This window comes from Pan paniscus, chromosome 15 (assembly GCF_029289425.2).
Source record: "Pan paniscus chromosome 15, NHGRI_mPanPan1-v2.0_pri, whole genome shotgun sequence".
NCBI lineage: Eukaryota > Metazoa > Chordata > Mammalia > Primates > Hominidae > Pan > Pan paniscus.
In genome coordinates, this window is record NC_073264.2 from 33,059,133 (window position 1) to 33,076,850 (window position 17,718).

The 17,718-nt window shown below is 37.0% G+C and overlaps 1 protein-coding gene across 9 annotated transcripts in view; it reads left to right on the forward strand.

Moving 5' to 3' along the window:
- NUBPL (NUBP iron-sulfur cluster assembly factor, mitochondrial) overlaps positions 1–17,718 on the forward strand; it is a 290,082-nt gene that overhangs the window by 168,253 nt on the left and 104,111 nt on the right. Inside the window, exon 1 of one of the 9 annotated variants that reach the window (XM_055097458.2) lies at positions 569–1,168. The exons of the other annotated variants lie outside the window; for them this stretch is intronic. Within the exon in view, the coding sequence (XP_054953433.1) occupies positions 1,109–1,168 (60 nt within the window). The 5' untranslated portion in view covers positions 569–1,108. Of the gene's footprint in view, positions 1–568; positions 1,169–17,718 lie in introns of those variants that run through there. 9 annotated transcript variants of the gene reach the window in all.

The window sequence follows — 17,718 nt, forward strand, 5'->3', positions numbered from 1 at the left end:
AATCTTTTTGCCTTTATATGTATTTTGTTATTGCTTTTGCCTAGGAACTTGATTTTTATGTATTTTTCTTGTATTCAGCCATCTTAACACTGTTATGTATTCTAATATTAAGTTGGTGTAAAAGTAATTGAAGTTTTTGCCATGTTTTTAAAATGGCAAAACTACAGTTACTTTTGCACCAGCCTAGTAACTTTTAAACAGAATTCCTAAGTAGGTGATGTTCTCTTTGACAGTGTTTATATCTCTTAATTGTTTTCCTTTTCTTATTGCATTATCTAGCATCATCAGTTGAATTTTGAATAATAACAGTGATAGTGGTCATCCTTGTCTCATATATGATATTGATGGCAGTGTTTCTCCTCTTTCACTATTAAGAGTGATGTATGCTGTAGGTTTCTAGTAGATCCTTTTTATCAAGTTAAGGGTGTTTCCTTTATTCCCAGTTTACAGAGATTTAATGATTAGAAAAAGTAAGGTTCTGTTGATATCATGGCAGTACGGCAATTTGGACCAATATTCATGCTAAGGACAATTTAAAAATTGGATAAAATATGAAAAATAGATTTTTACAATTATTTGGGAGAAGATGAGAACCCATAGGAATAAGCATATTCTCTCAAAATCACTTTTGTTTTAAGGATGTTTGTTGATCATAGCTTACCAGTTTTGAAGCTAAGTTCTGCCTTCATATGCTTCACAAGACTGAGGGGTGTAAGTCAAAATCTGGAGTCGGCCAAGGTTGAGAATTCTGCACTGTAGTTTGCTTGAACCACAAAAGGCTGAGCTTTCAGGGTAGCAGTGAACTAATGCTAATTTGGCCCTCCCAAAAACTTGCAAGACAACTTTCATCATCATCTGCTGGATCAGGTAATCTTTTTTTTTTTTTTTGAGATGGAGTCTCACACCGTCGCCCAGGCTGTAGTGCAGTGGCACAATCTCAGCTCACTGCAAGCTCCGCCTCCTGGGTTCACGCCATTCTCCTGCCTCAGTCTCCCGAGTAGCTGGGATTACAGGTGCCCACCACTATGCCTGGCTAATTTTTTTTTGTATTTTTACTAGAGACTGGGTTTCACCGTGTTAGCCAGGATGGTCTCGATCTCCTGACCTCATGATCCATCCACCTTGGCCTCCCAAAGTGCTGGGATTACAGGCACCTGGCCTGGATCAGGTAATCTTAAATCTAGAATTTAGATTAAGATGGTTCTGGATTGTAGTTTTTCCAAGCTGTAGCAGAGACAAAAGAAAGTTCTCTTTGGAAGAGGACGTTGTCAGCCAATGTGTCAGTTTATTATTTTTTTAAAACACATTATTCAGTGCACAGGCAAAGATAATCAGGCATGGAAGGATAAAAGACACTTTGAGTAAAACCTAGTAGATACAACAGACGATAGAAATAGACTCAGTGAAAATGATATACTGGAATTGTTAGACATAGACTATAAAGCAACTAAATTTGCTATGTTCAAAGAAATAAGGCCAAAAATAAAAATTTAGCAACAAACTGGAAACTAAAAATTATCCAGCAGATATGAAAGCAGTAAGATAATAGTAAAACTGAAAAACACCCTATTTAAAACTTAATCATTAGGTTGTACATGAGATTAGATATAGGTGTAAAGAGAATTAGTGAACTGGGAGATAGATCAGAATAAACAGTTCACAATGCAATGTGGAACAATAAAAAGGGGAGCTCCAAAGAAGATGGTAAGAGATACAGATATTCAGTGCAAAGAACCAGAAATCCAGAGAGCCAGCTTGAATTCCAAATTCCATCATTAGCTTATATAATACATTTGACACACATAATTTTTTATGCCTCTGGGTTTCATCATCACTTCTTAGTGGGCACTGCTGTTAATGCAGTTTTTACTTATGTAGCATAGTCCAAAGATTGCTTAAGTTTTCTGCTGTAACTTCTCATTTTTTCCATTTAACCATTTAATGAAAACATTTACTAAGTATGTAATATTTGCCAGATCCTAAGATAGATGCCAGGAATGGATACAAAGAACAGTTTGTTCATTATAAACTCAAATACTGCTGTCATGTGTCAGCTTATATAGCTGGACAGCTGAGGCTGAATTCCTGGAAATGCCCTGTATTCTGAAAGCCTAGACTCAAATAGCATTTTGAGAACTATGCATTTTTATGACTTACATTTAGGAATAACACAGCCTCCTTTTCTAGCCTTCCTCAGAAGAGTATCACCAGAAGATACTCTGAAACTCTCAACTTGGTCAAATGTATAACATAAAGGAAGGATGGAATTTGGAATTCTAGCTAGCTCTCTAGATTTCTAGTTCCTTGCTTTGAAAAGGGAACTGGAGGCCGGACGCGGTGGCTCATATCTGTAATCCCAGGACTTTGAGAGGCCGAGGCGGGCGGATCACGAGGTCAGGAGAGCTAGACTATCCTGGCTAAAACGGTGAAATCCCGTCTCTACTAAAAATACAAAAAAGCCAGGCATGGTATGCCTGTAATCGCAGCTATTCGGGAGGCTGAGGCAGGAGAATGGCGTGAACCCGGGAGGCAGAGCTTGCAGTGAGCCGAGATCGCGCCACTGCACTCCAGCCTGGGTGACAGAGCAAGACTCTGTCTCAAAAAAAAAAAAAAAAAAAAAAAAATGAAAGAAAGAAAAGCAAACTGGAAGACCCAGGTTCTAGATCTGCTACTACTTATGCTGACCTCATTGTCCACTTCTTTAACTTTGGCAATTTCAAAAGTAATTAGTTGGATCAGACTCTGGGCAAATCATTTAGCTAGCCTATATTTCAGAATCTTTTTTAAAAACACTTTTTTAATACACTGTCAAAGATTTATTGTGCTTAAAAATGTGAATTAAAATATATTCTGAATTTTAAAAAATCAGAAATGAGTTTTAAAAATGGTTGATTTGTGGGAGTTCTTTATATTCTGTGTATGAGAGAGAGATTTTCTCAGTTTCTGGCTTGCCTATTTATTTTTAAAATTGTGTCATTTCATGGGTAGATTGTTTTTAACTTTGTAAGTCCAGCTTATCAATTTGTTCTTTTTTTTTTTTTTTTTTTTTTGAGATGGAGTCTCACTCAGTAGCCCAGGCTGGAGTGCAGTGGCACGATCTCAGCTCACTGCAACCTCCACCTCCCGGGTTCAAGCAATTCTTCTGCCTCAGCCTCCCAAGTAGCTGGGACTACAAGTGTGCGCCACCATGCCCAGCTAATTTTTGTATTTTTAGTAGAGACAGGGTTTCACCATGTTGGCCAGGCTGGTCTCGAACTCCTGACCTCAAATGGTCTGCCCACCTCGGCCTCCCAAAGTGCTGGGGATTACAGGTGTGCATCACCGCGCCCGGCCTGTTCTTTTATGGTTAGTACTTTTTTGGGTCCTAAGACAACTTTGCCTATCCCAAGCGTGAGGAAATTCTATGTTTTCATCTAGAAGGTTTTTGATTCTGGTCTAAGCCTATGATCATCTCAAATTAATTTTTGTGTATGGTGTGAAACAGAAGTTGAGGTTCACTTTTTCCTATACAGATGTCCAGTTTTCCAGAACCAAATGTAAAGATATTTTCCCCCATTTAATTGACTTAAAGCCTTGGCTGAAAAAAAATGTTTATATATATAGATAGGGAGGTAGGTAGATAGATAGATATCCCTCGTATGGAGCGGCTGCTTTTGAATTCTGTATGCTGTTGCCTGCCTCATACTACATGTTCTTGATTGCTGTAGAGTAAGGCTTCTGGATTTGTTTGTAAAGATTATTTTGGACATTTTAGATCATGTATATTTCCATAGCAATTTTAGAATTAGCCTGTTAATTTCTGCTAGGATTTTGCTAGGGATAATATTGACTCTATTGCTCAATTTTGAGAGAATTGCCATCCTAACAGTGTCGAGTCTTCTGATCCATGAACATTATATATCTTGTCATTTATTTAGGTATTTAAAAAATTCTCTCAGTAGTATTTTATAGGTTAATAAAGGTACATATTTTGTTGGTTTTATTTCTATTTTTTAATTTTATTTTTGATTATGTGTTTCTAGTACAAAGAAACATAATTGAGTTTAGTATATTGACCTGTCATACTACATTTCTGAAATCACTTATTCTAGTAATTTCTGTAGATTCCATAGGATTTTCTGTATATGTAATCATGTCATCTAGGAATAGGAGAGCTTTCACTTTTCAGTATTTATGACTTTTCCTTTTCTTGCCTTAGTGCACTGACTAGGATTTTCAGTACAATGTAGAGTAGAAGTGGTGAGAATGTATTTACTCGTCTTGTATTGATCTCTTAGGAAAAGCATTTAATGTCCCATTACTAAGTAAATAATGTTAGCTGTAGTTATTTCATGGACATCATCCATCAGCTTCAGAGAGTTCTGTTCCTAGTTTGCTGAGAGTTGTTATTATTAATGGCTATTGAATTTTGTCTAATGATTTTTCTGCATTTGTTGAAGTGATCATCTAGCTTTTCTCCTTTATTCTGCTAATGTGATAAATTACATTAAATCAACCTTGTATTCCTGGAATTAAATCATTTTGTCATGATGTATTATTATTTTTATATTTTGCTAAAATCATTTTTCTATTATTTTAAGGATTTTCTGTCTATGTTCACGGGTGATGTTGATCTATAATTTTCTTCACATAAAAGGCTTCAGAATCCAAATATCCCTTCACAAAGATTATCTGCCATATAATAATGTCCTTTTAAGCATGAGCACTTCTGTCTCTTGTCCTTCATTCACCCCAAGGATGACATTGGCTATTAAATGAAAGAAAGTGTCGAATTAGAGTCAGGACATTTGATAGCTGTTTCACCTTAGTATCTCCAATCTAACATAGAGAACAATCTCTGACTAGACCAGTGCACACAGTGGTTCTGGAAATGAAATGAGAAATGAGAAAGCTTCAAAAACCAAATTTCAAAATAAAAGAGTATTTCTCAAAAAAATTTTTTCTTCACATAATATCTTCATAACAGTTTATTGTTAAATTTAAGACTCTAGGTTTTTAGTTTCATATTTCATAAATTTCTTCATTTTAAGTTTCTTCTACTTTCTCAAGGTTTATTATAATTATTTTGTGCTTTTTAGTTGAATTTTTTGAATTATAAATATACGTGTCTATGAGTTTTCCCCTACATAAATAAGTAAATAAATATTGTATAGTATTTATAATCAAAGACATGAAATGTTGTAGCAAGAATACTATATACCTTAGTCACAGATAAGGTTGCAGTAATGGGTCTGTAGATGTTCAGGGTTTCTGCTAGCTATTCCTCTTCTGTGAATCCTGTATGGTCTTTGTAGATCTGGCGTTTAACCTCCAGGTTATAACCAAGAAGACAAGTCAGTGATGATCAGATGACATTAAGTTTTATAGCCCCTACCATGCTAACTCTAGGCCCAAATTTGTTGACTTTACTACTGACATTTTGGACCAGATAATCCTGTATTGGGAGGGAAAGGAGATTGTCCTGTGTACTAGAAGGTGTTTAGTAGCATCTTTGGCTTCTGTCTTCTAACTGTCCATAGCAGCCTTACTTGTGACAATTAAAAATGTCTGTAGACATTACCAAATGTCCTGGAGTAGGGTGAAACCAGAATTGCAACCTAGATGGCAACTACTGCTCTAGGTTGATTTCTTTTTGTCATTTATGTAGACCTAGTAGATTTCTATGTAATTTGTATATATATTAAATTACCTTTGCAATTAATAGCAAACCAGGAAGAACATGGTAAAGTCAACTGTTAGCTGCTTCAAACAGTAGAAAAATTATAGATTGGATATTGTCACTTGTACCTTATTTGGTATCACAAGTAGTATCTGAACCAAGGACGAAACATACACGGACTAAACATATGTGGAACCAAACACTATATGGTTCAAATAACTGAAAAGTATAGGGGATTGATGTATGTCTATTTTGTGTCTGCTTCTTAGATGTTTCCCACCAACTCTTTTATTAATCAGGGTGAAATACATTAAAAAAATTTTAAACATCAGAGTGAATGCCCAGGCGCGGTGGCTCACGCCTGTAATCCCAGCACTTTGGGAGGCCGAGGCGGGCGAATCACAAGGCCAGGAGTTCGAGACCAGCCTGGCCAACATGGTGAAACCCTGTCTCTACCAAAAATATAAAAATTAGCTGGGCGTCGTCGCGCATGCCTGTAATCCCAGCTACTCGGGAGGCTGAGGCAGGAAAATTGCTTGAACCTGGCAGGTGGAAGTTGCAGTTAGTCGAGATTGCACCACTGCACTCCAGCCTAGGCGACAGAGCAAGACTCTGTCTTAAAAAAAAAAAAAATCAGAGTGAATATAAATTCATAATCTTGGATAGAAAGACATATTACTTGTTTGTCATTTGTATGATAAATATCTGAAATATGCTTCACAAACTGCTATGGTGGTGGCCCATAAAACATTATAAATAAATGGTAACTTGTTACAATAGGTATATATTTCAGAGGGAGTATATATTACTCAGTCTTCCTAACTTTTCCTCATTGTTAGAAATAAAGTGGGGTTTTCTTTTTGGCCATTTTCCTCTCCATTATAAATAAGTGTTTGTCTGAAAAGTATTTTGTGCATAGAAGTTTTTAAATATATAAAGCCAAATTGCTTCCCAAAAGGATTAGGCGACCTCCAAAGTTTTCTTGACATTGTTTTTTCCCTGCCACCCTAACTTAAGAAAACACTTTAATCATTTATTTAACATTAAAATGTGTAAAGTGTGCTAATCTTTAAATATTATGCACACCTGAATAACTACTCTCAAGATCAAGATCTAGAACATTTTTAATATGTAGGAGGTTTCCTCTTGTGTCTTTATACTCAATACTCACTCTCAGTGGTAACCAGTATATGACTTCTTTAAATATTTATTAGTTTTGCCTGCCCTTGAACTTCATGTAGATAAAATCTTTTAATGTCTTCTCTCTTGCAGTATAATGCTGAGATCCATCCATGTTTTTGCATGAATCCTCAGTGTATTCTTTTTTGTTGTTATATAGTATTACACTGTATTATGTACTACAAAATGTCCATTCTCCTGTTGATATCTGAGTTATTTCTAACTTGGGGCTATTATGAATAAGCTGCCATAAACATCCATGCGTATGTTTTATGGGATTCAGATGCACTAATTTCTTTTGTGTATATACCTAGAAATGTGACTGCTGGATTTTAGCTTAAGGATATGTTTAGTTTTAGTTGGTTCTGTCAAGCAGTTTTCTAAGGTAATTGTACCGATTTAATCTCCAACCATTCATATGAGAATTCCAGTTGTTCTACGTCCTTATTAACACTTGGTTTGTCTGTTTCTGTGATTCTTGCAGGTGTGTTTTGGTATCTCTTTGTGTTTTAAAAGTGCATTTCCCTGTTGAGTACTGCTTATTGTCTACTTGGATATCCATCTTTGTGAAATGGTGGTTCATGTTTTTTGTTCATTTAAGATTGCATTGTTTGTTTTTTTCTTACTGATTTATAGGAATTCATGATATATTTTGGATATGAGCCCTTTGTCAGATGTGTTGCAGATATCTTATTTCAATCAATGGCTTGTAATTTCACTTGCTTAATGGAGTCTTTTGCTGTAAAATGTTCCTCTAATTTAGCTCAGGTTATCAAATTTTTCTATTCAGATTTATGTGTATTTTATTTAAGAAGTCTTTTCTACCTTATGAAAAATTCTGTTTTCTTCTAGAAGCTTGATTGTGTCAGCTTTTACATTTATGTCTATGATCTCACTCAAATTAACTTTTTGAATAGTGTGAAATAAGTGTCAAGGTTAATTATATTTTCCATATGGATGTCTAGTTGTTCCAGCACTTAATTACAGTGGTATCTTGGTTATAAATCAAGTGACCATATGTGTGATCACCACTCTAACCTTTGATAGCTGTCTCCCTAAGCATCCTACTTGTATATGCTTATTATAACAATGTTTAAATAATTCGGGTTTGGCACAGTGGCTCACACCTGTAATCCCAGCACTTTGGGAGGCCAAGGTGGGCAGATCACCTGAGGTTAGGGGCATGAGACCACCCTGGCCAACATGGTAAAACCCCATCTGTTGAAGATGCAAAAAAAATTAGCCGGGCATGGTGGCAGGTGCCTATTGTTCCGTCTACTGGGGAGGCTGAGGCACAAGAATCGCTTGCACCTGGGAGGCAGAGGTTGTGGTGAGCTGAAATCATGCCACTTTGCTCTAGCCTGGGTGACAGAGCAAGACTCTGTCTCATAATAATAATAAATTAATTATTTCTGTTCATGGTAGTCGCACTTACTTAACAGTTGAAGCTCTCCTTTCTTCCCATGTATAAGAGTATAGACAATTTGAACCAATAATTCTTCTATTTCTGAATTTTTTTGTTTTATTTATTCTTTCTTTGGAAATGGTTTTCATTTTTTATTTGTAAGCACACTTTTCACTTAAGAAATAAAAGTAATGGTTCAGTGCTGGCCTTTTACAAGTTTTGCATGATAACCTTCATATTTATATGTAACACTTGAGAATTTAAAAGCTTTTATGTTTTCAATAATAAACTTTAAAAATAGTGGTTGTCACTGCTTATATTATAACTCAACATATTCTGCACAAAGTATTTAATATGTTTAGTTTTGCTTACATTACTTCAACTTGTTTTACCTTCAGGTCATATCAAAAATATAGTGGGAGCTCTGGAAATTACTCAGGAAAGAGAATAATTTGAAAGTCAAGCTATTTGGAGGGCAGAGATAAGAGGTTGCCAGTTATATGGATTTTATTAGGATTCTCTTCACCAGAGGCTACAACCTTACAGAGCTGTGATCAGTGATTATGTCATGTGAATTTTTCCTTTTTGCAAACTAAGCTCTGTGAACCTAGATCTCAGATACATATGACTGGGGACTCTTGACAGTTCCTTTTCTTCCAGCTGTTTTATTTTATACTTTATTATTTGGTACACTTCCAGGTACTTTGAGAAACAGATTTAAATATTATCTCTCTATAAATTTTTTATACCAAAAGACAATGATTATCTGGACAGCCCAAGGCAGGAATATGTTACCTAATGCTCAAGGAGAGGAATTAACTTTAAATTCCAACATAAAACAAAAGGTTTTGACATCTCTGGTAGCAACTACTGTGTTTTTTAATTGATTAGGAATGATAATTTAAAAATTTTCCCATATGAAAAACTGTTTCTAAAATGTACTAAACTTTCTGATTTTTCTGTTTCCTTAGAGTTCTTCTTCTAGTAGTGATTTATAAATTGGTATTTTTAAAAATTACATTTTATTGAATAGGTATATCCATTCCCTGTTTCATCAAGTTTCAGGGAGAAAATAGGGGAAAAGTCTGTTATATAGTATCTGATCATTTATAGTCAGCTTCAAAATTTTAGAGGCTTGAAGAATATGTCTATTATATATGAAACTGATATGTTAAATATAATAGACATATGTGGAGTGTAGAGTTTTTTATTTGTTTGTTTGTTTGTTTTGAGATGGAGTCTCATTCTTGTCACCCAGGCTGGAGTGCAGTGGCGCAATCTCAGCTCACTGCAACCTCCGCCTCCTGGGTTCAAGCAATTCTCCTGCCTCAGCCTCCCGAGTAGCTGGGATTACAGATGCCCGCCACCACACCTGGCTAATATATATATATAATATTCTATATATATATTCTATATATATAATATAGAATATTATATATATAATATATATATAATATTATATATAATATATATATATTCTATATTATATATATAGAATATATATATAGAATATTATATATATATATATATATATTTTTTTTTTTTAGTAGAGATGGAGTTTCACCATGTTGGCCAGGCTGGTCTCAAACTCCTGACCTCGGATGATCCATCCACCTTGGCCTCCCAGAGTGCTGGGATTACAGGCGTGAGCCACCGTGCCTGGCCAAGTGTAGAGTTTTTGAAAATATGTTGGTCAGTTAATTAGGCTAGAAAATAGAATGCATGTGAGTATAGGTATATGTGTATATGCATATAGAAATACTTCTAAAATTGATTTTTAATAGACCTTTTAGAACAGTTTTAGGTTCACAGCAAAACTGAGCAGAAGGTATACAGATTGTCTATATATCCCATGCCCCAACACATGCATAGCCTTTCCTACGATCAGCATCCTCCACCAGAGTGGTCTATTTGTTATACTTGATGAACCTACATTGACACATCTTTATCACCCTGAATCTGTAGTTTACATTAGAGTTCACTCTTGGTGCTGTACATTTTATAGGTTTTGACAATATATAATGACATATATCAACTGTAATAGTATCATACAGAATAGTTTCACTATCCTAAAAATCCTCTGTGTCCTGCCTATTGATCCTTCTCTCCCTCTGACCCCTGGTATGCACTAATCTTTTTATTCCCCCACAGTTTTGCCTTCTCCAGAAAGTCGTAGTTGGATTCATACAGTATGTAGCCTTTTCTGATTGGCTTCTTTCACTTAGCAGTAGCATTTAAGTTTCCTCCATGTCTTTTTGTGACCTTATGGCTTACTGCTTTTCAGTAATGAATAATATTTCATTGTTTGTGTATATCACAGTTTATCTAGCCACCCACTGAAAAACATCTTGGTTTCTTCCAAGTTTTGGCAGTTATGAATAAAGTTGCCATAAACATTTGTGTGTAGGTTTCTGTGTGGATATAAGTTTTCATCTATTTTGGGTAAATACCAAGAAACATGATTACTGGATCATATGGTAAGAGTATGTTTAATTTTGTAAGAAACCGCCTGTCTTCCAAAGTGGCTGTACCAATTTGCATCCCCACCAGCAAGAAATGAACGTTTCTTTTGCTCCATATCCTCACCATCATTTGGTGGTGTCAGTATTCTGGATTTTGGTCATTCTAATAGATATGTAGTGGTATCTTATTGTTGTTTTAATTTGCATTTCCATGATGACATATAATATGAAACATCTTTTCATATGCTTATTTGCCATCCATATATCTTATTTGGTGAGATGTATTTAAGGTCTTTGGCCAATTTTTAAATTGGGTTGTTTGTTTTCTTGTTGTTGAGTTTTAAGAGTTCTTTGTATGTTTTGGATAACAATTCTTTATCAAATGTGTCTTTTGGAAATATTTTCTCCCGGTTTTTGGCTTGTCTTCTCGTTCTTTTGACAGTGTCTTATGCAGAGCAGAAATTTTATTTTTAATGAGGTCTAGCTTATCAATATGTTCTCTCATTTGGTGCTATATCTAAAAAGTCATTGCCAAACCCCAAAGTCATCTAGATTTTCTCCCAGGTTTCATCTTTTGTAGTTGTATCACAATTCTTGGAGATTCTGTTCTGGTTCCCCTCATCCCCCCAGTCTTCTTTCTCTTTGCTTTCAGTTTTGCAACTTTCAACTGAGATATACTCAAGCTCAGAAACTCTTTCTTCAGCCATTTCCAGTCTACTAATATGTCCATCAAAGGCATTGTTTATTTCTATTGAAGCGTTTTTCTTCTCCAGCATTTCTTTTTGATTATTTCGTAGAATTTCCATCTGTTTCCATTATCTGTTGGTTTTTGCACACTGTTTACTTTGTCCATTAGAGCCCTTAGCGTATTAATGACAGTTTAAAAAAATGTCTGGTCTGATAATTCCAGTATTATTGCCATGTCAGTGTCTGGTTCTGATACCCTGTATCTTCAAACTATGTTTTTCACCTCTTAGGATTCCCTGTACTTTTTTCTTCCTAGCCAGGCATGATGTATGGGTAAAAGGAATTGCTTTAAATAGGTTTTTAGTAATATATGGGCAAGTGCAGGGGGCAGGGGGAATATTCTGTAGTCCTATGAGTACATCTCAGTTTTTTAATGAGCCTTTGCCTCTGGAATGTGAAGTTCACCGGTGCTTCTCAGATCCCTGCTCGCTGCCCTCCTCCCTCTTTAGGTGGGACAGAATGACTAGAGGGGGCTGGAGTTAGGTATTTCCCTTCCCTCTGGTATGTTCAGCTCCAATATAAACCCAGCAGGCTGGGTTCTCGTAAACTAGTTGCTTCTGAGAGTAGATCTTTGTAAGGGTAGAGTACTCCTGCATATTTCAAAATAGCTACTTCCCCCTTCCTCTTGCCAGAAGCACCAGCTTTTTCTCTGACATTCACCGTGAGAACCTGGCTGAGTTCATGCAGGTAAAACTGGCAACAGTGTGGGGACCCCCATGTTACTGAGTCCTCCTAGAGTTTTTGACCCTCAGACTTGTCAACACTGAGCCTCCATCAATTTGTCATTTACAGTTTAAGTTTTTCTCCCATGGCACTCATTTCTGCTTGTAGGTTTCTACATGGATAAATTGTGGTTCTTCATATCTGCCTGTCTACCTGTCTAATTTTTGGGGCACTGGTTTGCCCTGTGACCTCACCTCTCTTACAGATCTAAGAAAAGTTGTTGGTTTTTCAGTTTGTTCAGTATTTTACCTGTTAGGACAGAGTTGCAACTTATAAGCTCCTTCCATGCCAGACGTGAAACCATCCCCAAACTGATTTTTTAAATATCCCATATCTTTATAAAAGTAATAGGAGGCAACCTAAAATAAAAATAGAAAATCCTCTCCCTCCTCCTAAAAAAGCCTAAGACAGAAGATACACTTCAATAAATGCAGAGGAAGGAGATAGGAAACCCATATTAAAATATCCAGACAATAGATATGACCCTAATTTACCCAGAATTCTCAAGCTCCAGAGATCATGGCAGACAGAGATACTGTTAGAATTTGCCTAATTCTCCACTGGCACTATGAAACCAATTTTAACTATTGTGTACACACACACACACACACACACACACACACACACACATCTTCCTTTCCCAGGTTCATGCCATTAGGACATCCACTTCTTATCTTTGTCTTTTATATTATCTGTTAAGTTGTATGCCAGTGACTTTCAAACTTGACTCTATGCATGAATTACCTGGGATTCTTGTTAAGATGCAGATTCTGATTCAGCAGGCCCGAAGTGGGGTCTTAGATTTTGTATTATTAACAAGCTTCTAGATGATGCTATTGGACCATACTGCAAGTACCATGAAGGTTCTAAAGCAGCCACCAATATTTACTAAGAACTTTACCAGCTGGCCTGTAGTCTTTTCACATTGACCTGTGCCATAATCCTAGGTTATCTCTTTTATTTATTTTTCTGAGATGGAGTCTTACTCACTCTGTCGCCCAGGCTAGAGTGCAGTGACATGAGCTCAGCTCACTGCAACCTCCACTTCCTGGGTTCAAGTGATCCTCCTGCCTCAGCCCTCTAAGTAGCTGGGATTACAGGTGTGTGCCACCAACCCAGCTGATTTTTTTTTTTTTTTTTGGTAGAGGTGGGGTTTCACCATATTGGCCAGGCTTCTGTTGAACTCCTGACCTCAAGTAATATACCTGCCTCAGCCTCCCGAAGTGCTGGGATTACAGGCGTGAGCCACCGTGCCTGCCATCTCTTTTAATTATTTCATTTCAACTTCTATAAATTTTATTTTCACTGCATTTTTAAGCCATAATCTTACCTAGATTTTATCATTAGAACTCTCCCACCTCTAAATCCTGTATTTCAGGGTACTACTTTGATTTTATCTTCTAGCTTTCTTACTACCTTACTTATAGGGAGCTGGGTCTCTAACCTCAGTGAGATTTCCAGACCCTGACATCATTATTTTACCTGAGCCTAACAGGCTCCTTCTTACAGTATATTCTTTGCTGAACCTGAAGTTCACCTCCACCGTTTAAATGTCTTTCATACCTTCATCTTTCTTGTCTTTTGCTTACCCATCCCTGTATCAGAATTGCAGTTCAGCTTCTCCATTTCTTTAGCTAGGTCGCTGAATATATCTAACAGAAAATTATATTCTCCAGATTGGTGCCATTACAAATTTATGGTATTCATTCTCGGCTGGGCTCTTGTTTTTTTGTTTCATTTTGTTTTAAATTGAGACAGAGTCTTGCTCTGTCGCCCATGCTGGAGTGCAGTGGCGCAATCTCGGCTCACTGCAACCTCCACTGCCTGGGTTCAAGCAATTCTCTTGCATCAGCCTCTCAAGTAGCTGGGATTACAGGCACGCACCACCACACCCAGCTAATTTTTGTATTTTTAGTAGAGATGGGATTTCGCCGTGTTGGCCAGGCTGGTCTCGAACTCCTGAAGTCTGGTGGTCTGCCCTCACTGGCCTCCGAAAGTGCTGGGATTAGAGGAGTGAGCCACTGCGCTTAGCCGGTTGGGCTCTTAATGCTGCTGTTTTTTGACCCCAGACTTTCCTGGATGAAGAAGGCATTCTTTTGCATGCATCTGAAAAGTTTACCACTAGAGAGAAAACACTTTTGAGGAACTAAAGGAGATATTGTGTGTGTGAGTGCCTATGTAGAAATAAGGACGAAGTATTCTGGAAAATAGAAAATATTGTTTCGTGTTTCTTAGCAGTTAACAAATGAAAGAGCCCAGCTCTTCAAGTGGCTCTTGCTATGTCTCTTGCTATTGTCAGGTTAAGCCATAACTCTCTGTTTCTCATCTTATGCAGTTTAAGGATAATATATTAGATGAATGCTGAAGAAAGTGTTAGTTATTTATCTAGGGGAAGGCTTAGCATCTAGATAGGGAAAGGATGAGGAAAAAGAGATATAAGGACAGCTTTTACCAAGAGAGATGATAGGAATGAAGTGAAAATGGGGAAAAAATATGATCTCTTGGGTGAGAGAAGGTAGATTAACAAATGAATTTGAGGCTAAGTCACTCAGCCTTATGTTGTAGACATGAATATAAAGAACCTATTTTGTATTACAAATACTGTTAATAGATATATCGTGGATTTTTACATTTTGTATTTAAACAGGCAGTTTGGAAATCTTCTGACTAAGCATTTTTGAATAATTGATATTCAGAATACCATTTGTCATCTATGAAGGTATTTCATGAAATGAATTTGCATTTAAACATTCATGATGATTCTGAGTAGGAAAAATACACAGAAGAACAAAGCACTGAATTATGTTTCTTTAAAAATAAACGCCACAAAAAGCATTTAAAAATAAGATAAAATATAGTATGTAGAGAACAACTATATCTCAGAATTTACATTATTTTGTAACTGTATACAGGATAATAGAATATGTATTTTAATGTATACATTATATTGAAAGATTTGTAGAATCTTTTTTTTTTTTTTTTGAGATGAAGTCTCACTCTGTCACCCAGGCTGGAAGGCAGTGGCACAATCTCGGCTCACTGCAACCTCCGCCTCCTAGGTTCAGGTAATTCTCCTGCCTCAGCCTCCCAAGTTGCTGGGACTACAGGCATGCACCACCACGCCCAGCTAATTTTTGTATTTTTAGTAGAGACAGGGTTTCACCATGTTGGTCAGGCTGGTCTTGAACTCCCGACCTTGTGTTCCACCCACCTCAGCCTCCCAAAATGCTGGGATTACAGGTGTAAGCCACCACGCCTAGCCAAGATCTTGTAGAATCTTTAAAAAAAATCTTCAGACACAGCTTAAATATCACTCATTTAACCCTTTGTAAATGAACTCAGTCTCCTTTCTTTCAAAGTTCCCTTTAGGTCTAGGTTATCTCTTTATTTTTATTTTTATTTTTATTATTATACTTTAAGTTCTAGGGTACATGTGCACAATGTGCAGGTTTGTTACATATGTATACATGCGCCATGTTGGTGTGCTGCACCCATTAACTCGTCATTTGCATTAGGTATGTCTCCTAATACTATCCCTCCCCGCTCCCCCCACCCCACGACAGGCCCTGGTGTGTGATGTTCCCCTTCCTGTGTCCAAATGTTCTCATTGTTCAATTCCCACCTATGATTGAGAACATGTGATGTTTGGTTTTTTTGTCCTTGTGATAGTTTGCTGAGAATGATGGTTTCCACCTTCATCCATGTCCCTACAAAGGACACGGACTCATCCTTTTTTATGGCTGCATAGTATTCCATGGTGTATATGTGCCACATTTTCTTAATCCATTCTATCATTGATAGACATTTGGGTTGGTTCCAAGTCTTTGCTATTGTGAATAGTGTCGCAATAAACATACGTGTGCATGTGTCTTTATAGCAGCATGATTTATAATCCTTTGGGTATATACCCAGTAATGGGATGGCTGGGTCAAATGGTATTTCTAGTTCTAGATCCCTGAGGAATCGTCACACTGTCTTCCACAATGGTTGAACTAGTTTACAGTCCCACCAACAGTGTAAAAGTGTTCCTATTTCTCCACATCCTCTCCAGCACCTGCTGTTTCCTGACTTTTTAATGATTGCCATTCTAACTGGTGTGAGATGGTATCTCATTGTGGTTTTGATTTGCATTTCTCTGATGGCCAGTGATGATGAGCATTTTTTCATGTGTCTTTCGGCTGCATAAATGTCTTCTTTTGAGAACTGTCTGTTCATATCCTTTGCCCACTTGTTGATGGGGTTGTTTTTTTCTTGTAGATTTGTTTGAGTTCATTGTAGATTCTGGGTATTAGCCCTTTGTCAGATGAGTAGGTTGCAAAAATTTTCTGCCATTCTGTAGGTTGCCTGTTCATTCTGATGGTAGTTTCTTTTGCTGTGAAGAAGCGCTTTAGTTTAATTAGATCCCACTTGTCAATTTTGCCTTTTGTTGCCATTGCTTTTGGTGTTTTAGTCATGAAGTCCTTGCCTGTGCCTATGTCCTCAATGGCATTGCCTAGGTTTTCTTCTAGGGTTTTTATGGTTTTAGGTCTAACATTTAAGTCTTTAATCCATCTTGAATTAATTTTTGTATAAGGTGTAAGGAAGGGATCCAGTTTCAGCTTTCTACATATGGCTAGCCAGTTTTCCCAGCACCATATATTAAATAGGGACTCCTTTCCCCATTTCTTGTTTTTGTCAGGTTTGTCAAAGATCAGATGGTTATAGATGTGTGGTATTATTTCTGAGGGCTCTGTTCTGTTCCATTGGTCTATATTTCTGTTTTGGTACCAGTACCATGCTGTTTTGGTTACTATAGCCTTGTAGTATAGTTTGAAGTCAGGTAGCGTGATGCCTCCAGCTTTGTTCTTTTCGCTTAGGATTGTCTTGGCAATGCAGGCCCTTTTTTGGTTCCATCTGAACTTTAAAGTAGTTTTTTCGAATTCTGTGAGGAAAGTCATTGGTAGCTTGATGGGGATGGCATTGAATCTATAAATTCCCTTGCGCAGTATGGCCATTTTCACGATATTGATTTCTTCCTATCCGTGAGCATGGAATGTTCTTCCATTTGTTTGTGTCCTCTTTTATTTCGTTGAGCAGTGGTTTGTAGTTCTCCTTGAAGAGGTCTTTCACATCACGTGTAAATTGGATTCCTAGGTATTTTATTCTCTTTGAAGCAATTGTGAATGGGGGTTCACTCATGATTTGGCTCTCTGTTTGTCTGTTGTTGGTGTATACGAATACTTGTGATTTTTGCACATTGCTTTTGTATCCTGAGACTTTGTTGAAGTTGTTTATCAGCTTAAGGAGATTCTGGGCTGAGATGATGGGGTTTTCTAGATATACGATCATGTCATCTGCAAACAGGGACAATTTGACTTCCTCTTTTCCTAATTGAATACCCTTTATTTCTTTCTCTTGCCTGATTGCTCTGGCCAGAACTTCCAACACTATGTTGAATAGGAGTGGTGCGAGAGGGCATCCCTGTCTTGTGCCAATTTTCAAAGGGAATGCTTCCAGTTTTTGCCCATTCAGTATGATATTGGCTGTGAGTTTGTCATAAATAG